Source organism: Lagopus muta, chromosome 1 (assembly GCF_023343835.1).
Source record: "Lagopus muta isolate bLagMut1 chromosome 1, bLagMut1 primary, whole genome shotgun sequence".
Classification (NCBI taxonomy): Eukaryota; Metazoa; Chordata; class Aves; order Galliformes; family Phasianidae; genus Lagopus; species Lagopus muta.
Genome location: NC_064433.1, coordinates 69,571,572 through 69,597,052, shown reverse-complemented (window position 1 = coordinate 69,597,052; position 25,481 = coordinate 69,571,572). Strand labels below are relative to the sequence as shown.

General features: G+C 40.0%; 1 protein-coding gene across 1 annotated transcript in view; it reads right to left on the bottom strand.

The window, feature by feature from the left end:
- Positions 1–1,177: 1,177 nt before the first annotated feature.
- Positions 1,178–25,481, bottom strand: part of UPK3A (uroplakin 3A) — a 44,073-nt gene continuing 19,769 nt past the window's right edge. The window contains exons 2-7 of the mRNA XM_048939305.1: positions 7,816–7,890; positions 7,451–7,606; positions 4,610–4,889; positions 3,336–3,418; positions 2,771–2,903; positions 1,178–2,194 (exon numbers count right to left, since the gene is read on the bottom strand). Coding sequence (XP_048795262.1) covers positions 2,107–2,194; positions 2,771–2,903; positions 3,336–3,418; positions 4,610–4,889; positions 7,451–7,606; positions 7,816–7,870 — 795 coding nt within the window. The 5' untranslated portion in view covers positions 7,871–7,890 and the 3' untranslated portion in view covers positions 1,178–2,106. The remainder of the gene's footprint in view (positions 2,195–2,770; positions 2,904–3,335; positions 3,419–4,609; positions 4,890–7,450; positions 7,607–7,815; positions 7,891–25,481) is intronic.

Sequence of the window (25,481 nt, the reverse complement as noted above, 5' to 3'; positions counted from 1 at the left end):
TAAAACTGGAGTTTCATAAAAAGTAGCCTTAGTCATGTTATTCTCATGTTTTCAAGAGGAAATTCTGATAAGAACTGAACTGTGTCAGAGTTTGTCTTTCTTCTCATTCTCTTTGAGGAGGAAGAAATGTCATAAGATCTGAAGCTTTAAAAAGGCGGAATTATTTTGCCACACACTTTCTGAACACTGGAAAAGTTTTGAAAATCTTAAGTAAAATCTTAAGAGCATGTATGAATGCTAATATAGGAGTGTCTGAGACAGAATTAATTCCAGTTAAGTAGTGAGGGAGGAAAAACCTACCATCCATTCTAAAAATTTTCATAAAGAAATCAGGCAAGATGAAAATCTTTTGAAGGAAAGATGCAATGGAAACAAAAAAACAAAAGCAAGCTATTCCCCTACACCTATTAAAGGCATTAAACTGACTAAAACCAGTTCTCTGTTGGGTGACATAAACTGCTTGATATGAATGGCTGGAAAGATACTGACAGAAAACAAAACTGAATTATTCTACCGTTGTTTTAAATGATAGCTGTAGGTGCTGACAGTTTCATGCGACTTTTCTTAAAAAAAAAAAAAAAAGTTATTTCAGTAATAAAATTTACTGATACGGCTTCCAATATAATGCATTTACTGCCTGCAGTTGAAAGGAAACTTACTTGGCTTCATTCATTTTAATGATCCTACTGTTGGCCAATTCTTCAAATGGGTCAGAGCAAGGAGTTACAGCCTTCTGAAAACAAAGTACTTGTTTGGGCTTAAAAGGGAGGCGAACAGTACAAGGATCTCTCATACACTCTAATTTTCAACATGACAGTATGAGCTGTAAATGTGCAATTTTCTCCAGATGTCCCTTGATTCAATACATGAATGGGAAAGTACCTCAGAATTGTGTTTAGAGCAGCAAGGCACCCATTTAAATGTAGAAAGAAACAAGAAAACCCAAACCATTCCTGGTACTTGAGCATCCATTTCTAGCCAGAAGGCACATGTCAAAAAAGAGCAGTTACCCAGACAGTTTAATCCAATGTAATAGTAACCTAGGGGAACATCAGTAATAACTAGTGAGAGCTTTTTGCTCATCACCAGTAAGTACAGTAGAACAGCTGCTCATACATACAGAAGAGGGCTCTGAAAATGAATCCTTATTAGTCATTTATGGAGACAAACCTGTTGCAGGGTGGTATTAGTGGGGAAAAAAAAAGAAAAAAAAAGCAGTACATAACTTAAACTTGGTGCAAAGATTTATTTCTAATCACCAATAAATCATAAAATGAAGAATCATCTCTAAACCCCCCACCAGCCTAGATAGTAAGATGTGAAGGTGTTGCTGCCTAAGATAAAGAAAAGGCAAAAGTGAGGCTAAGCCTGATAGCTGTGAATATACTTATGCTTTTCCATCACACCTTTACTAGTCCATCAACAATTACACTTAGCTCTGAAGAAATCTGAAGCAATTTTATTAGCTACCATTCCTGCAAAACAATTTGAGGATATTTAAGCATATGAGGTCAGGATTACTCTGCTATGTGCAGGGTAATTGGAATTCAGTTTCTTCCTTTCTGGAAAGAAGAGAAAAAATTGAAAGCATGACAAATAGTCACTAAAATGTTGAGGAAGACCCTGTTTATAAGTGTATTCACCTTTCAATCTCTACTTTTGTCTTGCAACATTTTTTTTTCTATAGCGGTTTTTCTTTAATTCTTCAGCAGATACTATATAGAGAAAGGCTGAGACTCCAATGGCTGTGTCATATTCATCTGAACATGAGAAGCAGATGCCTGTTGTAATGTTTACTCCACATGTGAATGTGTGCTAGACAACTTATCATTGGAATGTTGAAGCTGAAGGATCTCATGAACCTTCATCTGCAGACCAGGCACATGACGTGTGCTACAAACAGCAATCACCTAAGTAAAATCTTATTAGGACAAGACAGGATATCATCTACTGCTAGACTTAAAAAACAGTCCTTTTTTTTGTTTGGTGTACAGGCCCAGTTGGTTGCATATTGTAGCAGGGGGCCAGTGCTGGGCAGAAGAGTCAGTCCTGCAGGGCATGGCACATTTTCAGCTTTATTTCCAGACTTCACTTGAACGTGGCTGTTCACTCAGAGCTTAGCTGTGGTCTCAGTTCACTCTGTTGAGTAGTCCCAGATGTGCCCTTTGTCTCTGCAGAAGGATCTTCTGATTCCCTAGTGGTTATGGGAAAGAATTCAGTAAGTTCCAATAGAGACTGAGTGGAGCCTATTGTCAGTATATTTTGCAAAGGTCAATTGCTACTTACAACATTTAGTATGAGAAGCCTACAGATTTATTTTTTTAATAATCACTGTTTATTAATTCAAAATGGTAATTTATTTATCCTATGAAAGAGCTGAATCAAAATCAAGCAGGTGTTAATTAAAACACTATATGATCACTATGAAGGCCTAACCCCCCTAAGACAGTTGCCAAATTCTACATATATGGAAACCTGTAATACACAAAACAATGCATAGGCTTTATTTTTTTTCATCAGTCCATACTGAAGTCTGACCGTTTTAGCGTGCATAATGATTACAAGAGTTGTTGATCTCAGCCTTGGTAAGGGAAGATTATTTGACAAATTTTCCTCTTCTGCTGATAAGAGGTTCAATAGAGAAAGAATATCATCTGGTCTGTCATATCGAACACCACTACCAACAGTGGCATGGAACTATAGAAAAGAATGTTGATTGCCAGGGGATTAGGTGCTACTACTAGAAGTTGCAGGGTGTAGCAGTACTTACACAAGAGCAGAAAACACAGAAGCGAGCAAGCCAGCAAGCAGAAGGAACACTGACACACTTAGAATTGACGTAATGACGATCATGCTTCCGCTCCTTCGACCAGGCCAAATATCAATTTTCATGGGAAGTTTAGCTAGAAAACCATGGAAAGAATGTTCCTAGGAATCATTTTTTTCACTACGTACAACCTTACTAAATGCGGGAAAGGAGGTGATTTAGGAGAGGAAAACTGATGTCTAGGTGATTTATGGTGAAGAAGCTTTAGATTCAGTGTCAGCATTTTGAAGCTATAAACTTGACAAGTATCTGTACTACCTAGAAATTTTGGCAATGCCCAATTACATGAACAGCCATCAAGTCTGCAATCACATGCACAAACTTTATCAAAGCTTTAAAGTACACAAAAGAAGCAGACCATTATCTCGTATTTGCTATTCCAGTACTGAAAGGCTGACAGAATTATGAAAGCTGTAGAAAAATGCTAGACATTGCTCATTAGGAAACCAGTAATGTCCTAAGGCAAACAAGGCTACTTCAGAAGACCTGAGCAAAACTACAGACTTACCTTTTCTGGTTTTGATTGGATCAGACCAAAGAGTTTGGTCTTTCATGATACCTTCAGTGTTATCAACCAACACATATTTAAACCTGTGGAGAACAGAGCATTAAATTAGGTATTTCAAATGTTGAGCTTCCTTTTGTAGATTAGCTACTCAGACTCCCGTTTTCGGTTGAAGCATTACGCAGAAGCAGTGAAAGATAACTATTTTCAGAGACCTTATAAGGAACAAATAGTATTAATAGAAGAAGCGTTCTGTGCTATGACATGTAGAGTTTGCACTCCATTTTTATGAGTCTTGGCAGGTATTAGCTTTCCAAAACTAGTTTTTCCCAGTTTGCTATTCCCTTATGAAAAGCCTCACTATTTAGAGCAGCAAGTGGTTTTGATTTCCATATGGAAGTCAAACATTTTGTCCAACAATAGAAACCTTTGGCACTTTCTTTGATAGGAAAAGCATTGAAAAAGCAGGCCAACAACACATTTGGCAAAGGAATTCAGTTTCCATTCTACAATAGTTTGAGTCTTAATGTCTGGAGACAGAGGAGGGTAGACAGTTTTCTCAAAAGATCCCATAGTATTTTGTTTCAGAAGCAAAAGTTTCTACAGAAGATACAGATTCATATGGCTGCCATCTTTACTACAGCTTTTAAATAGCGGGTAACAGCAAAACCCAGAATCTTGGGTAATAGCAGTGAGTGTGCCCATGCTCCCCAGATGGTTTGCTTCAACAGACAGCAGGGGCTGGACAAGCCTGCAAGCTGCCTGGCCCTTACTGTGACGTCTCCAATTACCCTGAGACCTTCCTGGAGCAGGAGGTTGCAGAAAACTTTGGCTTCCCACAATTCCGTCAAAACAAATCAAGCAGGGCCAAACTCATGTCTGCTATTTGGCAGACCCATCTAGCACAAAATACATGGTGAATATTCTCAACTTCATTCTTCACACTTCTTCCATCAGTTTCTGGTCAGATACTGTCCCTAAATCATCTGCTCTAATTTAAGTATAGATCCAGAAGTTCACACTTGAGTTTTCCTATTGACCCATGAATTTAACCCAATAGAGCTCACGTTTGCAAGAACACCATAGGGCACGATCTGCAGAGTGCTAGACCGAAGTCAAGCCTTCTTTATAACTGCCATTGCAATACTGCATTTCAGCCTCCAGTTAGGTACTGATAATTCACATCATACTATCATAAGGGAACTCTAGAAAGTAGATTTTCATTCTTAAATGAGTTTTAAGAGCAGCAATCACCTTGTAAGAAATAGGAGTTATACCTGTATGTTGTGTCTGGTGCAAGAGGTGGATTGCAGACATCTAGGAAGTTTGGGTCATACAAACAAGTCCCATCATCCCCAACTCTGAAGAGGTATTGTTTCAGGACGTCGGAAACTTTGTTGATGTCTCCCGCATCAGCAAGCTTGGGGGGTGACACACAGTTGGGTACATCGAATGAGGCAGCCTTGTAAGGTCCAAGATTTCCCCCAAGTGTTTGCTGGAATGTGCTGTCAAGTGGCTTGCTATTGCTGTCAGTCACCACAGAGCTTGTTGTGCTTGCTGCAGGAGAGGTGGTTTTAACAAGGCTATTAGAACTAGTGCAGCCTTTTCCCTTTATCTTGTATTAAGCTGACAATTGCTCTTCTACCCCAAAATACCTGAAGCCAAATACCTGCTAACAGTCTGTGTGGTGATCCCACTGCTTACTCCTCATCTGTTGTCAAAGCTATTTACATTTGTTCCTTAGAAACCAGGAAGCATATACAATGTATCTCAGGCAATATTTTTCATTAGAAAGCCTCCCACATTTCCTCTTTTTTCTCATTTCCTTTTTTCAAGAATTTGACAGACTATGGTGGCAAAGACTGTTCTTCACCCCTACCCCATGTGTCTCCAAAAAGCATCCAGAAGTTCTGCCGCTTCTGATTTGATATTATTGCCAAGGCAGTTTCTATAGAGCCACAATTCTGTCTCATGGAACAGAAACCCTGAGACCTCAGTCATACAATAGCACCTTCCAGAACAGCACAATATGCAGACCAGTGTGTAGGAAATGCATGAGCAGATGCAGCATCTGCATTCCTGACCAGCCAGGCATGCTAATGCTTCCAGATGACATGACAGAAAGTCTGAAAGTCTTCATGGCTTCAAGCCAAGTATACATCTGCACCCAACTCTACAGCATCCTTTAAAAAGTTCAGTTCCAACTCTCACATTTTTCCTATTGCAAAGCCAAAGCACAAGTGTCAAGAGATGCTCCCAAGCTCTGCAACTGAGAGTTAATTTAATCTGAGAGCTCCTTCCAGTTGTACAGTGCTGTCAGCGCTGAGGGACTGCCAGTTTTTCTGCAGCTGCAGTATACTGGGAACTACTTAAGTTCACAAGCATTCTGCTGTGCTCCTGGAGCAGAGTTCTTGCAACTGTTTGGCCATGAGAAGTTTTTAGGTATGATACAGTGCAAAATTAAGTTTGTTTTGAAAGACAAGGGTTCAAAATCTGACTGCAGAGACGGGTGCTCAAGTTATTTGAACAGCGTCAAGAACATGGAAGTGAAGACTAGCCATGACATGAGTTACTGGGGCTGTCTTCCCTAAATTTGAATAGTTACACCTAGGTCTTCCTGCTCTCCCAGTGTCCTCTTTCAGTAACTCTCAGCATGGCTGTGGTGAGCTATTCTCTAAGCAGTTTTTTTGTTTGCTCTTTCAATTTGTTAGGTAGATCAAGTCTGATAGTGTCATCAGCCAGAGTAGACCAAAAGGTTACATTAGTTCTTCAGAAATTTACTAGGCACTCAGTTTTGTTGTGTACTGATTCATTTCACTGCCAGCAGAGCTGAACATAAGGTGTTTAGAAAATCAAACTATCTAAAATTTCACCTCTCCCTGCTCGAAAGTGCAACCAAGAGTGAGACAATGTGCTTTTCTGCAGACCATAAAAAAATCCAAACAAAATTCCTTCCGCTTCTGCCAAGAAACAAGTCTGCATCTGCCTGTTTTAAAAGCAGCGGAAGAGGTTTTTCTTTATGAAACCTCTTCTGTAGAGATTCACCCATCTCTAGAGAGCTTTTCCCACAGAATCTATAGGAGACAGGGTGGCTGATGTCTTTCCTAAAACAAAATGTCAGATCCAGATGCATATTTGCAGTTATAACTGCTTTCAGGTCATTGTAGCTTTTTATAGTCACATAATGTACTTGCAATTTGTTTTAGACGTGCAAAGAGGTGTACTTCATTACTGGGAATCATCTCAAAAGGCAGCACACTCATAATTGCACTGGTAGCTGTATCAGACAGTGTATTTGGTTAAGGTTTCAACTAGTCCAAGGCAATGAAGAAAACTCTTTCCAGTTTTCCAAAAGAGCATCACTCAGCAGTGCACGCTTTAGCCTTTTTGAGCTGTTGACCTGTTCTTCCCTCCCACCCCACAAGAACTCTCCTCAAAAAAGGAAGCTGCAGATGGCGTTCGGGGGCAACAGTATGTTATAAAGTCATTCATTCCTGTCAGCTTAAGGAGCATCTCTAGCTGGCAGTCTGTACAGTCGGTCAGAGCAGCAGGAAACAGTGAAGGAAGCTCTTGGTCATGGCCAGCAATGATTCATTGACAAGCAATTACGAAATTAATTTTACGAATGAACCCATGTGCCAAGCATCTTTGCTCATAAGATGAGTGTATCTTGTCTCAGTTACAAATAAACTGGGTCTATGCAACCTTAACTATAAAACAAACAGCAGAGGTTACCCATCTTCTCTCAGCATATTTACTTAGGGGATTTGGGGTTTTTATTCAAGGTATTCACGTTCAGAGAAAGTATCAGATTTTGATCCGATTGGGTTCATTAACAAGATCAGGGCAAACTGTTTATAACTGATAGTGCTGTTCCACACCTACAGAGAGTCAGCTTACCCACCTTTTATCAGTACCATGGAATTCCTATAGCTATTTTATAGTAAGACCTTAGTAAAAAAAACTGAGACCAGAGGCCAAGCTTACATGTAACTTACAGCTACCTCTTTTTCTGTTTTCTTCCGCTGATTCTTGCTCCCATCAAATTCTGAAGAATAGCATGCAATGGCCATATAATGTAGTTATTTTCTAGAGATGAAGTAATGCTTGATACTTACCTGAACTTTTCATTACATACAAGTAGATGGCATAAGATTTGTTTGGATGTAGTGAGCTATCGAACGTACAGAAAGGTTTCTCTAGGGCAATTGTAGTGAGAGTGGGATTGTTTATTGCAAGCTGAGGGGCTGCAAGCCGAGGTTTCATGCTCTGATCTGGAAAGGAAAGTTGCCAAAATAATATTGGAAAATCTTTTTCAGCACAGGTCCTAGGAAAGAGCTTGAAGAAAAAGAAAAAAGAAAAAAAAAATCACACACACACACTATAAAACAAAAAACAATCTCCAGTAATTCCACCCAAACAGAAAAATGATGAGATACAAAGAGAGGATCAAGAGAAAAGATCAGAGATAAGTATCACTTACCTGCACAGAGCTGTCCCAGGCAGCAGAGGACTAACACAACCCAATGGCTGACCATGCCTGAGCTCTCCTGAACACCTGCCACAAAAAAGAAAAATAACACTAGTAAGTAGCCCCTACTAAAGATCTCCTATATCCACTCCCTTCCACAAGCTTCTCCATCCTTAGCACCTCCCTCTATGCTTATCACCCTCCTTCTCAGCTAGTGCCAATCACCTCAGCTTTTACAAGCTTCCAGCTGAGGTAGAGTGCTGTATGATTTTTACCTGGTGGTGGGCAGCAGCTTAGCTCTCAGCAGTGCCATGGGCAGAGAGGGTTTTTTCCATGTATGTAGTTGTTAGGTGTTTTACTTTTTTTTACCTTTCTCCGCTTAAAAGCTTTTGAAATCTCTTGTGTAGGGAAATTCTGGGATTGAACATCAAAACCTTCCATTCAACGTACATCATAGATAATTCTGATTCAGAATTTTAAATATGGGCAACCATAACTGAGAGGTCATAGAATAATAGAATAGCTTGGATTGGAAGGGACCTTAAAGATCATGTAGTTCCAACTGCCTCTGTCATGGACAGGGTTGCCAGCCACTAGGTCGCAGTTGCCTTTTGAATTGTGTTTCCTGGGTTATATCTTGAAAAACAGAAGTTTTCTGATTCTAATTCTTCTTAACCTTAGTAAATTTCAAGACAGCAACATAAATAACAAGCCACTGGGAAAGCTGAACTTGTACTGAATTGTTCATCTGAGAGTACACCTGAGAGTATTGAAATTGAGGATGGTCTATTACATAAGAGTTCAGATTAAAAAGCTAATAACCACCTGCTTAAAGTAGACAGCAGGGAAAAATATCTGCAAGATTTTACAGAATATTTGGAATTAGTTTGAAGCCACTGAACCAACTCCAGATTTACAGTAATATGGCTACTGGTAGATGAGCAAATCCATCTCCTTCATGGATCTGTCATGGGACCCTGACATTCATTTGAATTATATAATCAAATAATTATAATGTAATTTCCTCTCCATATGTGTCTCATTTTGTTTCAAACTCTGCATGTCAGCATATGTTTGGTTTGACTTTTTTTGTCACACTACTTTTGAGAGAGAATTTTGAATACTGGAGTTATCCCAGATTTGCACTGCTTTAGAGCAGTGTTTTGGTATTCCTTTTCATTTCACAGTGCACTCCAAGCCATTGCTGGCATAAACAGGTATAGCAGATTAAAAATACTCACGTGAATCAGAAAAAAACTTACCCTTCTGTCTTTTATTACTAGGAATCTGACTTTTAAAACTTGAGCTTTTTATTTGTTGCACAAAATTGGTACTCAACTGCTTGAGTGTTTTTATTCCTTAAAACATTATCAGTGATGTCCAAAACCTTTAAGGCTTCTAGCCACAAAGCAACAGCACAGCTTAAAAAACAACAGGATTTCTTTCTAGGTCATAAAATCATTACTTTCTCCAAACAGTGATTCCCATGGAATCAGATTATGAGTTCTTTAGATAGGTAACTTCAGCTCAGCAGTCTTCTTGCTATTTTCTTTTTATGACAGAAAACACACATATTATTTGCCTAATTAAAACAAAGCAAATAAACCACCAGGACCTATTGGATGTCAGAGAAAAAGAAACAGTCTATTTTGTAACATACAAGATACTTACATGTTACAGAATACTCTTCCATGCTTTGCATGAGAGTTCTTCTCCCTCATCCTCTTTCTGTGGTGGTCAGAACAGATGGACAACAGGAAGAATAACAGTTTTAAAGAGCAACAAGTTAAGGCTCAGAATCACAACATAAATTTTGGTTGAAAGGTAACAATTATTATTACTTTTTTAGATTTGCAGCCACCAAGCAATAAATCCACCACTCAGACAAAGCTCTACATGACTTTCTTGGAATTTTGCCTGGATGAAGGCTGTAGTACAGCACTCTATGGGATATGATTGTACAAGCTGTGACTCATGTGATTAATTTTACAACTGTCCAAAGTATGCCAAAAGAGTTGCTCATCACAGAAACGTTAATCAACTTCTTAAGTGGTTACAGGATGACAATTTAATCCATTATTTCTCATGAGAATATTTTCTTAAGCTGTTGTGACTTAGCCTGAGTACCAGGCCATATCACACTCTGATAGAAATTACTAGACACACAAAAGGGGGGATGGCACTGCCTGTGTTCCGAGATATTAAAATTGTTGAGTTGACTCCATTGTGAATAGAATCTCAAACAGAAATAAGAAAATAACATGACAATAAGCTCTCTCAGCTCCATCTGTGTTGACAGATGTGTCCTAAATTAGGACCAGATTCCATCCTTGCTTACACTCATGTAAATCCTTATTGACTCCTCTGAAGTCGGGAGAACTGATCTGGATTTACAGCATGTTACCATGAACTTAATTGCAGTGTAACTGTAGTGTCCCCTAAAGCAAGCAGATGAGATCAGTGTAAACTTCTGTGCCTTTGTTTAAGTAACTATGCTGGTCTTCTTCTGTGTTACCTTGTGGTTAATTCTGGACTAATCCATAGAAGCCCTTAAAGTTGATTTGGATCAATGGCTCTGTGAGAGTAAAATTTATCTGTAACCATCCCCGCCTTTTCAGGGCTGTATGAAGCCCATAATGAGCTGGGGATGATTGGACCCCAAAGGCCATGCAGTGTATAGAATCTTCCAGGATATGTAGTTGAAGCCTTCTTTATATCTTTCAGCTGTGTGCAGGGTGGAGTTAACCCCCACTTTCTGCTGTGTTCCATCTCTCTGGTTCACTACGTAGCCTGAAATTTGTGTCCTGCTTGTAAGCACAACTCCTTGTAGAGAATGTGACATGTTTAATAAAGAGATTAAAAAACATGAGGGTGACATCAATCAGTTCAGAAATAATCCAGTGAAGAGGGTGGAACAATATATAAGACACAGAATCCATTTTAAAGTGCTTTGAGCATCATCACTGGTTGTCTGAAAAGCTATTACAAGCTTGCAATTTCCTGCAGATATCTTGGTGGATATAGATCGTGAGGAATGAGCTGAAAGAGGAGAGTAGTAATGCCTCTGTGAATTAATTAAAAAATAAAAAATAAAATTCAGTGAATAGAAAAGATGTGGAAGAGAATTTGGAGATCATTAAGAACACTGATAAACTGATGATCAAGGTTTGGGAGAGTGGTAGAGAACTGACAGATAAAAATGAGCAAGTATGGAGATGTAACATTGTGAAAAATCCTGAAAGTGAGGACAAGATGGCATATGAAATGATGGAAATATTTCTCCTTCTGCCAGTAGCCCTACTTGAGGTGGCCCGGTGGGATCTGTAACTGCCTCTGGTGCTCAGTCATGCTTTATCAGCCTTGCAGAGGGTACCTGCAAGGAAAGCTGCTGTTGTGCTGCTATGATGGTAAAGGCGTTTGACCTTTTGAGAGCTGCGCTGAAACCAAAAAGTCTGTTGTGAGCTGTTACTAAGCTGCTACTATAGACTTCAGAAGTGGTTGTTCTCGTGGCCAGTGTTAATAATATAATAATAGCATCTAGAAATCCAGGCTATTCTGGCAATGAAAACTCCCAGTTATTGACAAATATTTTGCAGTCACTGCCACAACAAATTTATAACATAGGGCTATAGATAAAAGTTAGAAATTTCCCATTTATCCAGGGATAAAACTGCCCACTGAAGCAGGAGGTGAAATGCCTTCTATGACATTTCTCTCTCAAAGTCATCCCAGAATACTTGGAGAGTAGATTCACATCTCAAGATCTGCTGCACAGAGGCCACATGGATGCCTGGCACCTTTGTGCAGTTCTGCAATTTCTTTGATACATTTTTGGCTCCTTGGGAGAGTATTTATGTCCTTTGTGGCTGCCACAAGGGGCACTCACTTCAGATCTTTAAATCTGCATGCTTATCAACGTGGCTTCAGGATTCATTTTGGGAGGCTCTCTTCTTCCTTTCCTAATAAAGTTCCTTCGTGTTTAAAGATTATGGGCCTCAGGATGATCTCTGAAATGTTAAAAAGGGACCGAAGTGATGGAGATAAGCTCCATCCTACAGTTGCTCTACACAGGAACAGAGAACTACCTGCTGAGTTAGGATCTCACCTGTTGTATGGGAACTGCTGAGTCACGGCCTGAACCTCTGATTGATCACCTGAGGTGAGCCATGAGTCAGCCAGAGGAGCACAGGTGAAGGCAATTCACCTGTGCTGCCGGAAGGGGTGGAGCCTGGCTCCATCCCTCCTGGACCTATTTAAGAGCTGGCTACCAGAGGGGAAGGATCTCTTCTGGAGATCCTCCTCTTTGGTATTTTCTAGTGAGCTCAACCCAAGGGTAAGCTCTTCTACTTATTCTCTTTTGTGATCCTTGTTTGCTTTGCCTTACTCTTTTGATTATATTGCAATTATAACATCTTGATATCTATTGATTATACACAATTGTATTGTGATTATAACATCTTGGTTATACACCTGTGCACAGATCTGGGCAGCATAACGCACTGAGCCATAGATCTCCTTACATTAGAAATTTTTCATGTGTCCATAAGGAAATAGGAAGGTTCAGTTATAAAGATGAAGTCTTAGAATTTATTTTATCATCTGGTGGCAATTAATTTGGTTCAAACTTGAAAGGTCAAGCAGTGGTAACAATAAGAAGGGAAAAACAGCTTGCTGCATAAGAAATCAGGGCCACACCGCTGTTTGATGTAAATTGGCACAGCTCCATGGAGGTGAATTTCTTACTGACAGAACTGGTCCTTCTAGCTTTCCCCTCAGAAATCTCATGTAAGATCTTATCACTACAGTAAACTCCAAACAATCTCACAGCACCGAAACAGCTGCAGTTCGGAGGAACGTTAAAATGAAAGGCCCCTTTGTTGCACAAAAACTTTGTGTTTGCTGAGGAAATTTCTTACTGTTTACAGGTATCTGTTTGAACTTTAATCTCATACTGCTGGGAACATCTAAGAGGTATTTGTGTTTATGAAAATCCTGGGTTTATGTGACAGTAGAGATGTCCCTAATAAAAATCAAGCACCCTGTCTTTGCTGCAGCCTTCTCAGAACTACCTGTTATGATGGATCATTTGTGCCAGACAGGTCAATATAGGGCAGTCACACACTTCTGCACATGCAAAATTGTAATAATAATAGTTTCCTAATTTAGTGTAGATTGAGAAACTTGATCTAAACAGCATTTACAATCAGGAGTCACTCTGGTGTAGAGGAAGGAGAAGACAAAATATTGTTGGTAGTTTATTGTGGTTGGATAATGGTGCGTTATATCTATGAACAGGTAATACATTTTTCGATGAAGAGCTAAGCAGAGATGACAAGAGATCAAATATTCCTGGCCTGTGACTACATTCCTTAGGCTGCATTTTCTATTATTGGCTTTGTGCAGAAGTAACTTGACTGTATTGGCATGAAATGGGCAAAAGAAATGACCCTTCCCAAATGATGTAGAGAAGCAGGCCTTTCCAAACAATGTAATCCTTCAGGATGGCCCTGAGTATCTGTATGATAGAGCCCTTGTAACTCCATTTTGCCAGGTAAACAATATTTAGCTTTCTGAGTTTGCAACCAAGAGTGAATTTAATGAAATCCAACTAGATTAACATTTGATGTTTGAGAGGAATCTCTATGTAAGGACTGCAGAGTAAGTTTTTGCTCTTGGAGATTTTTTTAGGGCTTGGAAGGCTTCTAAATCTAGCATCCTGAAGCATCACTGTGTGGAGCTATTCTAATACCTTTGGGACTAGCTGAACTTCAGTGCAGCAGCTGTGGTTTAAAATGAACATGAAATACAACATAACTGGACTCCTGTACTGATCACAGTGCTCTGAATTTCACTTCAGTCAGAGTAGTGTAAAAGTTTTCTAGCAAAGTGATGAATTAAGTCCATAATATCATGATTTTAAATGGATAAAGCTTTCCATTAGGACTTCATTTACACATGAATTTTAACAACAATCATTTATTTATTGTTTCCAGGAGGAACAAAAAGTACATGTTACCCTGCCTACAAGTCTACAGGTTGCAGTTGAAGTACTTTAGGTTACATCCTGATAGATATAGATGCTGTTTGAAAATATCCAGATAAATCCCAGAACAGAGCTACCCTTTAGAATGACATTTACAAATTAGATGTTAATTAGTCTGAGTCTGCATTCTTCAAATAATACCACAGAAACACCTCATGCAGTTGCCTTCTAAAAAGAATAGAAGTTTTGCAAAATAATTCTGGTACACGGGTCCTTGGTCTTCACGTCCATGGTTGGAGTGCAGACTGTGCAGAAAGATGGAGTAACACACAAGTGAGGCACTGAATGTCCATCTGGGACAGAGGACTTAAACCTACAAGCCTATGAATGGGGAAAAAAAAAAATCCAATTTTGTTTTACTGTAAGATTATATGAGACATGCAAGCACTGTTGTGACCAATGCCTCAGTGTAATAACTAAGGCATGTTGAAGTTCAGGGACTTGAAAAAGACAAACCCATCTCTGCTCTTGTTTCTCCCAGTCCAACACCTAAAGCTGAACAGCTAAAATATTTTTACTGAAATGGTAGGCAGAAGCTTTTTTGTCTTGTGTAGAATTACTTGAACCTTCTTTTTCCTCTCAACACACTCTAAGTGGGACTCAATAAGAGGCTTTTTATTGTAATCTTTTGTAATCTTTCTAAGAGCCTCAATTTCCAATCAAATATTTTGCCTTCATCTCCAGTCTGTGCACCGCAATCCACTTGTCTCGTCTCTCAGTTGTTAATTACTCCCTTAAGAAAAGCAGGTTTGTGGTTAGAATCTTGACTGAGAATCCAAAAAATTACACATAGTTAGGGACTCCTTTTGAAAGCAAGCTACTGAATTTCTATTTTCCAGCTGCCCACTTATAAGATAGGAATAAAACTATTTCTCTCTCAGGTTTTAGTGCTCCTGTCTGTTCAGATTATGTGCTTAGGGGAAAAGATTAGTCTTTATTATATACATGTATTGGTTATTTTAGCCTTGAAAAGAAGAATTAGGCTTCAGTGAAATACAAGTCACTGATCAAGTTGGGCAAGCATAAAATACAACCCTCAAGAACACTTTCAGTTTCCAAGCGTGAAAGCAGTACCTCTGGAAATAAAGTCCACACTCCACACCTTGTTTCTGTGTACAATATATCAAAATAGTTTAAATACATCTAGCTTGCAAGAGTGTACTTTGCATGAACATAGTCTAAACAGATATTCCTGCTGAAGAATGGAGTCCTGAATTATTTTTTTTTAAATGCACACAGCATTTTGCAGCATGACAGGGCTGGTTACTTGAATAATTTGGCTTCAATTTTGCCACATACCAAGATCTCAAACTCTGAAACACAATGTTTAATCCATGTATTTAATCTAATGTACATTCTCATTGCCAAGCTGATGAAAAACAGTGGACAGTGGGGTGGATGTATGCACCGTTATGCACTTGGAAGCAAATGGCTGGAAAGCAGCATTGCAGAAGAGATGTAGTCCTGATGGAAAGAAAGTCAGTGAAAAGCCAGCAATGTACCCTTGCAGCAAAGAGGTCCCTCAGCACCCTGGGCTGCAGAAGGTAATTGCCAGCAGTTTGAAGGAGGTGATCTTTCCCCTCTGTACAGACACGTCTGTAATGTTGCACTCAGTGCTGGGCTCCCCCATGCAAGAGAGAGACGGAGATAACCAGCATGAGTCCAAAGAAAGGCTGCTACGAAGATTAAAGGATTGGAGTACCTGTCATGAGAGGCTGAGTACTGCAGCCATTTGGCCTCAAGTTGGAAAAGCTCAGGGATATGGTTAATGCATATAAATACCTGATGGGGGGGCACTTAGAACAAGAAGGTAGCCAAAGAAAGAAGCATGTGGAAAAATAGGACCTAATGAACATAATTGAATACTTTACAATGGGGTGTCTGTCAGCATTATGGAAATAAAGGCACATGGAAAATAAGGATGAGGTGATTGGTGGTAACCAACATGGCTTCACCAAGGGCAAGTCATGCCTCACAAATCTGGTGGTCTTTTATGATGGAGTTACAGCATCAGTGGATAAAGGAAGAGCAACTGACATCACCTACTTGGACTTGTGCAAAACATTTGAAACTGTCCCAGATGGCATCTTGGTCACCAAGCTGGAGAAAAATGGATTTGATGGATGGACCACTCATGGGATAAGAAATTGGCTGGATGGTTGCACTCAGAGAGTTGTGGTCAACAGCTCGATGTCCAAGTGGAGACGGATGATGAGTGGCATCCCTCAGAGATCAGTGCTGCGAATGGTGCTATTTAACATCTTTGCTAGTGACATGGACAGTAGGATCAAGTGCACCCTCAGCAAATTTGCAAATGACACCAAGCTGAGTGGTGCTGTTGACACACCAGAGGGAAGGGATGCTATCCAGAAGGACCTGGAGTGGCATGAGAGGTGGGCCCATGCCAATCTCATGAAGTTCAACAAGGCCAGGTGCAAGGTCCTGCACCTTGATCGGGGCAATCTCGAACACAGATACAGATTGGGAAGAGAATGGCTTGAGAGCAAACCTGAGGGGTAGAATTTGGGGGTGCTGGTTGATGAAAGACTCATCAATGACAATGTGTGCTTACAGCCCAGAAAGCCAACTGCATCCTGGGTTGCCTCAAGAGAAGTGTGGCCAAAAGGTCAAGGAAGGTGATTCTGCCCTTCCACTCTGTGTTCAGTTCTCAGGCCCCCAACAGATGAAGGGCACTGAGCTGTTGGAGAGGGTCTAGAGGAGGGCCACAATGATGATCAGAGGGCTGGAACACCTTGTCTATGAGGACAGGCTGAGATTGTTGAGTTCTTCAGCCTAGAGAAGAGAGGGTTCCGGAGGGATCTTACAGCAGCCTACCAGAACCTGAAGGGAACCTACAGAAAAGCTGGGGAGGGACTTTTTATAAGGCATGTATAAAAAATAAGGAATTATGTGCTAGTCTAGACTCGAACACTTTTAAAAACTGGGAATGAAATCTACCCAATTTCTTCTTTCACAGTAACTGGTATGATAAAAAAGTGTTAAAAGTGACTGTAAAAATAATCACAGGTAGTCAGCAAGTTCCTGTGATTACCAGCTTCCAGCTTTCCAGCTGAGCCATGTGAGATGAATGTATGTGGACTCCCTGCAACAGGGGAGGAAAATGGGTTATTTTAAAGCATGTAAGCTGCCATAGAATCATAGCGCCACCAAGGTTGGAAAAGATCTCCAAGATCATCTAGTTCAACCGCTTCATTACACATCTGCAACAGTGTAAAAGCACGGTTAATCCATCTCATTTAATTAAATATAGAGCATTAAAAATGGAGAAACTTGAGCATTTTCAACTGTGTGTGCATATGGTTCACACATCAGTCTCACTGGTAACTCCAAGAGGAAGGTTTGAGTAATTTTAATTTATTTCCTAGTTCTTCAGGCTTAAAAAAAAGGCTACATTAGCTTAGCACTTGTCCAACCTGACAGCTTCCTACCAGTAGCTCTGCTATTCTTATGTCCTGTTTGGTAGTGGCAGGACTTAAGCTGCTACAAAACTGAAAGAAAATCTCCTGTGTTTTACTCGGAGATCTCCATCAAGCAAAGCTTCATTTGTATCTTAACGTTTAACTTCTAATAGCAATACTTTTATTTGTTTACTTACTAAAGAACTACATTTCAGATACCACTATTTATATGTCACTTGCTCCATTTTCTGTTTATTTCAATGCATCAGTTAACAAAGAATTGCAAATTCCAAAGAAGAGTGCTTATTATACGTTTTGATTACACCAAGTAATTGGTGTATAGCCTAAACTCTGCTCTTTAGAGCTGGTTCTATTAAACGTAGGGGATATATTGGGCAACACAGACATTTAATAAGTACCATCAAGCAGCTCAGGCAATTACAGCCGTATTACATAGACATATTCTTGCTTGGCCAAAGCAATTTTTGCACTAAAAGCTGTCTACTGGTACTTGCACTGACATGCTGGAATTTATACAGCATTTTTAACACAGGTCTAACATTATCATACACAGCTTTCTAGATTAAATACTGAAGCAATTCACTAACCAGCAAAAGTACATTGTAGAGTATATTTTTAAAAAGTATATAAAACATTTATAAAAAGTTATTACCACTATTCCAGCTGTTACAACATGGCACTAGATTGCTGTCACCCGAAAGGATAGCATCATAAATCCAACATCATAAATGTGAATACCACTTACAAAGGTAAAATGATGAGCTGAACCCAATAGATCTACACAAATTTATACCAAGTTACATCTATAGTATCCTCCAAGTCATAATCTCTGTTAATAGGCAGTCTCCTTAAGTGACCTGCAAATAATGAGAGGGAAAGATACAGGGAAGGTGAAGGCACACTTGTACATCCTTGAAAGAGAGAAGTTGGATGAAGGACATTGTACAGCACATGCGAGGGGAACAGACTTCTCAGCTCACACAATAAACTTCCATGAGAACTGATGACTTCAGAAAATGAAGCGCCTTCCATCCAAGAACACATCATATATAAAAAAAAGTGCAAACAAAGCCTTCCTGAAGTAAAATGTTACTCCACATGTATAAGTCCTTCCTTCAGAAAGGAGTGAAATAAGCTGCATATGCCGGATGTTCGTTATGTTCTTCAGAGCCACCTTTAAAAAGGACTCTTGAAGAGGAAAGAAAGGAACAGAGAAGAATTTGTTGGAAGAGATCTTGGGAAAGAAGTTGACAGTATAAATTTTGGAAATTGTAAAGATTAGATCAAAAGCAAAATGTCAGAAACCAGAACGAAGAGAAAAAGTGCTCAATGTGATGAAAAGGTCAGCCAAGTCTAAGTCTACCAAGTCTAGCAAGTTTGTGCTGTTTTGTCAAAGTGCCTTACACCTCTCAAACACAGGGACTTGCTCCTGAAGCACCAGGAAGAAAGCAGAGAAGCAGAAAATGCCTCCTAAGCTTTATGTTGGTGTCTGGCATCGAGGTTTGCTCTGTGTCCCATTTCACTGTCAGTGGATAATGCTGGAGTGGTGCTGAGTCTTCAGCCAGGCTGTGGGAATGCCACATTCTCAGGCAGTGTTGAACACATGCAGTGTTTCTGCTGGTCAAGTTTCAAAATAGCAAGTAAGTCAGGCAAGTGATGGTAAAGGAGAAAGGATTTTTTTTGTTTCTGATGAAAAAATCTGGGAGAATGACATGGGTTCAGAGCACCAGTCTCAGCCCTGATGTCTCAGACATGGGGCAGCATCCTGGAATTGTGATGGGAGCAAAGGAATGGCAACGTGTAGGAACACTCATAAGCATGATAAATAAAAGTTTTCTGCTGGCTTCATGTAAAGATCCAATAAATCTATAACAATAGTTAAAACTCCATTATTAATGGCTGAGAAATGATATTACAGAGTTTTTATAGAATGAATTACTAATTATGGGTAAGTGCTGATGGATGCTATATTACTATAGATCTGGACCTTTTTATCCCCACTTTATCTTACCACAAACTAAATTACAATTCACTTCAGGCAGAATTTTGCTTGAATTTGCTGGAAGGAAAACCTAACAGAGGGCTCCACTGGTTCATCCCTACTTTAAGCAAAGCTTCCCCATACTCCTCAGAAAACATGCATAGAGATATTAAGATGTGTTAACATACTCAAGATTATTAACTAATAAAACAGTGTGCAGTTATTGAAACTGTTGTTCCAGTGCCTAGATTGTTTCCTGGTATAATGAGTACTAAACTCATTATTTAATTACATTAGTGATCACTATTAAGTGGGAGATGGTGACTGGCAATACTGTGCTTAATGGGTTATATTGTACTATCTGTGAACAGAAATTCATTTTTCCTTTGTCTGTTTATGACTTTTTTTCTTTCAATCCTCTGCTTTTGAGAGCCCTTTGGAAATGCTGAGCCAGATGCCTGTTCTTAAGAAATGAGAACTCTGAAATAGAGTACTAGGTTGTACCTCTGAAGTTCATTGCCTCTCCACAGAGATCCGCAGGTCATTGGGATCTCTTCTGAAGAACAGTGCTATACATTGCTTAATTTGCCTAGTTCCCCTAACAGTTCCTGAATTTTACATAGTTTTGTGTTGGTATGGAAGTTCACTGGCTTTTGTGCTTGAATGTGCTGTGCTCTCATTCTGAAAGTCAGGACTTGAGGACAATCCACTTGGCTTTAGAGAGTGATAGCTAAAGAAAGTCATTTCAAGGTAGTTAGTGCCTACAGTTTCATTAGAGTAAGGAGAGATTCAACCTTGTCAGAAATGTAATCATATATTTGTGAAGCTATATATCAGAATTTGACCTTTTGTTTCTGTGTCTCATTGCTCAATATTCTTCTGTCTTAGCAGCATCTGAGGACATCAAACCAATGAAGCATTACATGCAGTAAAAACAAGTGAGAAAGGAAAGCATGCAGAGAATCTAGATGTCACAAACTAGAACATCCTTTGAAATAACTGCTGTCTTATTGGTGATGTTTCTAGAAAAGCTATGAGTGTCAACGTGAGGTTTGTTTTCCAGATGATCCCTTGGATTTAAACTTTATTTTATATGCTGATTTATGAACAGTTCAATCCACACTCCTTCCCAGTGTTAGTATGATCTGTGGGGGAATTGTGCAGGTAGCATGCTTCTTTCAGAGAGTGTTACTCCATTATACCCCATAGAAAGACAAGGTTTGTTTTCCTTTCCTCCAGAATTGCCTTCCCTCCAGCTAAAGCTTATGAGTTACTCAGAAAAGCACAGAATGATTTTACACCGTGAATGGAGAAAAACATGCAAAGTTCACCATCCCTTGTTTGTGCACAAGAGAGTAAGTTTAACTGATCCAACCTTTGATTTCAGTCCTGACCTCATTAATTGCCTCTTCTTGAGGGCCCATTTCTCCTGTCCTTCTGAATAAACCTTGCAGATGGCAGTGATCTGGCTTGGAAGGCAGTGTTTGCTATTGCTGATATTACTGGAATAAAAGTGTAACAGAAGGAGAAGAGTTATGGCACAAAAATTCTGGGAACAGATGCTCCTAAACTGTTATTTTCCTTTGATGGTGTCACTTCAGTCTGCAGATGCACGCTTAAAGAAATACACAGTGACTACATGGTCACAACTAGTGAAAAGTCTGCTTGTTCTAGTTGCATTTGCAGAAACTAAGCACTTCAAACTTAGTGTCCCTTACAGTGTTTCAGACAATACTTAAGAAAAGAAAACCTTAGAAGGAGAATTGTCTTTAGATTATGAGTCTCTGGTTGAGAACTAGGAGGCAAGGCAACAAAATAAATCAAGATTCTAATAATCAAGACTGCTACTGCATTGCCTAAGTCACTGTACTTAAGTGACTTAGTTCTCTCCCTTTCATTAAATATAAATACTGATATATCACTATATTAGTAAAATAGCAGAAAGTTAATTAATAATCAGTATTGTATACATACAATATTTTATATACAATTTATGCCCACTGAAGTAAATGTGTGAATGTTTCCATGGCTGATTCATTGGGGCCTCTGTGTCTTTTGAGATATCCTACAGAAAGATGTGATTGTGCTTACTCATGGTTGAAGGGAAGTGAGCACTGCTGCACATAGTCACCCGGTCAGAGTGAAACCAGTACAATGCTTACTGACATTCTAGTCACTTTGAGTAGGATGCCCATAGCATTGATAGTGCTGGCAATCCTAGATAAGACTAAAAATGTAATAAGAGAAGATGAAGAAATATAAAGAGCACTTACTACCCATGAATTTACCAACCTCTCTTTATCTGGCTTAGATTTAATGAAGTGCATGTCTGCGCTGTATTGGCACTTTCAAATTGCAGTACGAGTCCATTTTAAGGGAAGCTGACATCTTACAGTGGGATTAGGTAATGACTGGCTAAATCAACGTTGCGTGCAGAAATGCATCTGAAAAAGACATTTTGGTGTGAGGTTTTCATTATCACTCACTGTATGAACTGGGCTGCTGATGCACCCCATTACACTCCCACAGAGGATATAGCCTGAAAGTCCCATAGACGGGTTGGATTTGTATCCAGCTGTGTGAATCTGAGGAGTGCTATTCTCATTTTACATCTGCAGAGCTGGACACAGAGTAAAATGGCAGGCATACAGGACTTCACAGGAATTAAGGGGGTGACAACGGAAATGAACTTCTGCCTCCCATCCCTCATCAGTTATGTGAGGTGTAGACTGGAGGCTGACAATGAAGGTGATGTGCCAGAGATCTTTCATCATACCTTGGATGAATGGTTGATACACTGCTAGAAGACCAAGCAGAGTTCTGAGGTGATCTCAAGCTGTTCAGCTGAGAGGAGACAGCATGCTTCTTTAAGAGGAAATTCATCCAAGATGCTTCCAGGGGAAGCAGGAGCTCACAGCTTCTAACTCACATTGCTACTTCTTTCAAGATAGCACAGAATCCTATTTCTAGGCCTGAGGTGGCCCTATTATGACATCCAAAAATCAGCCATGTGCCAAGCTTGGCACCGAGGCCAGAAGTGACCAATCCTTTTGCTGGAAACGTGACACCCATTCCCAGTTTGAATCCATGCGACTGGGACAGTTAGAGAGAAGGATGCATGGTCCACGTGAGGCTTGATGCTTGGAGAAGACTGCCATCATTGTCACATTTTGTACAAAGTGCTTCCAAATCTCAGCCTGCTCATTAGGGGCAGGCAGTGGGCTGATTGAGTTACAGTATGTGATGGAGTCTGTTGCTTCTCTTGTGCACAGCTGTATTTTCTGTCTGTGCTTGCTTCTACAACAAGGTACTTTGCATGATAGAATCATAGAATCATTTGAGTTGAAAGGTCATATAGTCCAACTCCCCTGCAATGAACAGCGACATCTGCAGCTCAATCAGGTTGCTCAGAGCCTCGAACAGCCTGGCCCTGACTACCCTGTCTTCAAGGATGGGGCTTCCACAACCTCTTTCAGCAGCCTGTTTCAGTGCCTCACCACCCTTATTATAAAACACTTCTTCCTTATATCCAATCTAAATCTCCTCTCAGTTTGAAACCATTTCCTCTTGTCCTGTCACAGCAGCCCCTGCTAAAGAATCTGTCCCCTTCTTTCTTATAGCCCCCATTTGGATACTGAAAAGCTGCTATCAGGCCTTCCCAGACCTTTCACTTCTTCATCTCTAACTATAGACCACATATCAGGACACAGCACAGGCAGGGCCAACTGCTCCATAAGATCCAAGAGCCAAGGAGATGCCATGGCTAGCAGTTTCACCAACCAGGTCTCATCCCACAGTCCCAAGCAAAGCAAGCAATGCAGGGCTGCAGCTAGGATCACCTCAGGGTACAGGTCACTAAACAAGGTCACAGCGATGAGGCAGGTCCAGCCAAGAAACCAATCCTTAAGTCTGGATCCAATGCAGTGATAGCAGCATGGTTAGCTAGAGCAAGCAGCTCTACAGTGACACAACAGGCCTGAGGCTGAGCCGGGGGTTGGCCCACAGGTGCAGATCAGCAGAGTCCATGGCCAGGCAAGGCCACAGCTCAGCTGGGCTGAAGACCAAGCCTCTTACCACACAGCTCAGAAGGAGGCCAAAGTCCAGGGATGAGCTTAGAGTATGGGTAGGGGTATGGTGGTGGCCCCAGGCAGGCTCATCGAGGGCATTAAGGTCTGTTGGTGCCCTCAAGGTTTTGACACTTCTGTAGAGTTGGCTCTTCACAAGAACAGAAAGAAGCATCAAGCTTGAAAGACACCCTGCTAATATTCTTCCTCCCTCCCTCCCTTCCTCCCTCCCTCCCTTCCTCCCTCCCTCCTTTCCTCCCTCCCTCCCTCCCTCCCTTCCTTCCATGGTTTGATTTAGGGATTTACACAGAAAAATAAACACAAAATCTGTATATTTTAAATGAAAGAGAAATACACATTTTAATTATACATCACTTTGTTTACTTACTTAAAGCTGCCATTGTCTTAGGTGAAGAAGGGCATAGAAGGCCCATGCCTTCCTTGGAAAACCATATTCAGTGAAGTGGGAACATTTCAACACGTGTAATTGATTTATACTTTAAGAAAATGAATGATTTTTTTTCCTTCCCACTCCTAAGCTGCTTGATTGGAAAGTAATTGCTCTGCTTTTGGGAGGCAAAGAGAGGTACAGACACAGGGCTTATGTCAAAGCTGGTAACCCTAATGCCACATCAAAGCCACACAAACGTGGCTGTGAGTGAAACCAGATAAATGCATTGATAGTCAGTCAGCATGAGCACTGGCCAACTGAGACAATATTTATACATCTGCAGGGAGTATGTTTTATTTAGTGTTTAGAAGGTGGTCATTTGATCAACCAGAGCTTCAGTTTGTTTGGCAGGGAGAAGGTGTGGTGGGACTGCAAAGGTCCAACCAGATGTTCTGGTTAAAGATTCCGTGCTGATTTCTTACTTCTTGTTGCCATCTAGTGAATTCAAGAGTGATTCATGATGGCTCTGTGTTTTGTTTGTTTGTTTGTTTCTTGTTTGAGATTTTTATTCGTTTGCTTTCTGAAAGAAAAAGAAAAAATGAAACTTCAGAAACTGTATTCACTGTAGGCAAAGAGTGGGAAAAGGTTCCTCTGGCAGATTTTCTGGTATGTTATTTTGCTATATATCAAAATGGGCAAACTCGGGGAAGCTCTCACAAGCTCTTTAGCTGATAGATATTTATTCATATTCTAAGTGTAGACTGGTTGCCTGGTACCTCACAAGTAAAGCAGCATAAGGTGTTGTTTCTTACTCTCCCAGTCACACAACAGCCTTCCTCCTTATCACCCCTTGCCCCTAGGTCATTTTGCCTTCTTTTCCTCCCTTCTGGTTCTGTTCCTCCCTTCCCCTTCAAATATTGGTCCTTATTCTGTTTCCCTCTCATTTGCCCTTACTATGAGTAAGACACTTTCTCCATTCTGTATTTAGGAAGTAAATATTCATTGCCATAGTTGTGATATGTTTTGGCAGTACAAGCGAAACTCTTCTGACTGGTCCTAATTCTGACTCCTGTTATGGCCCCTGAAACATCAGAAAAGAGATGTGATATAAGGACAACTTCTAGGATGCTAAATTGGTTCTTGGAAACCTAGTTCAGTTCCTGAATCTCTTCTGGCTTTCTGTCTGACTTAAGCAAGTCAGTAAATTGTCACTCATCTCAGCTGCTCAGCCGAGAATGACCTTTGTATTTATATCTTGCTTTGGGAGTCTGCCTTTCTCATGGAAAAAAGGTGGTAATATAAAATAGGCATCACAGAACATGTCAAGAGATAGAGTACCCTAGTATCTAATATATAATAAACACCTCTGTATCAAAACAAAGCTTTGTGGATTTCTTTGGGCATTTTTTTTTTTTTTTACCACCTGTCACTCTTTCTTTCATTTTTCCTTTGTGTCCCTTCTGTTCAGAAAGGTAATATGAGATATAGCACAGGTAAAACGTTTTCATTTCTATTCCTTGGCAAAATAAGAATCAGTACTTACCACAGTTTGATGATTCTGTTGCAAATAACAATCACTGATTTGAGTTGACACCTAAGTTCTTCAGGCTTTCTGACATTACATTTTGCACTTTTGTAATGTTATCAATGAAAGATCTCAACAAGATAATTCTTCCAATAAACATCTCCTGCTCAATTAATAAAATAAATGAAGCAATAAATTGCTAGACTGAAAGACTTGAAAATCTCAGAAACAGAA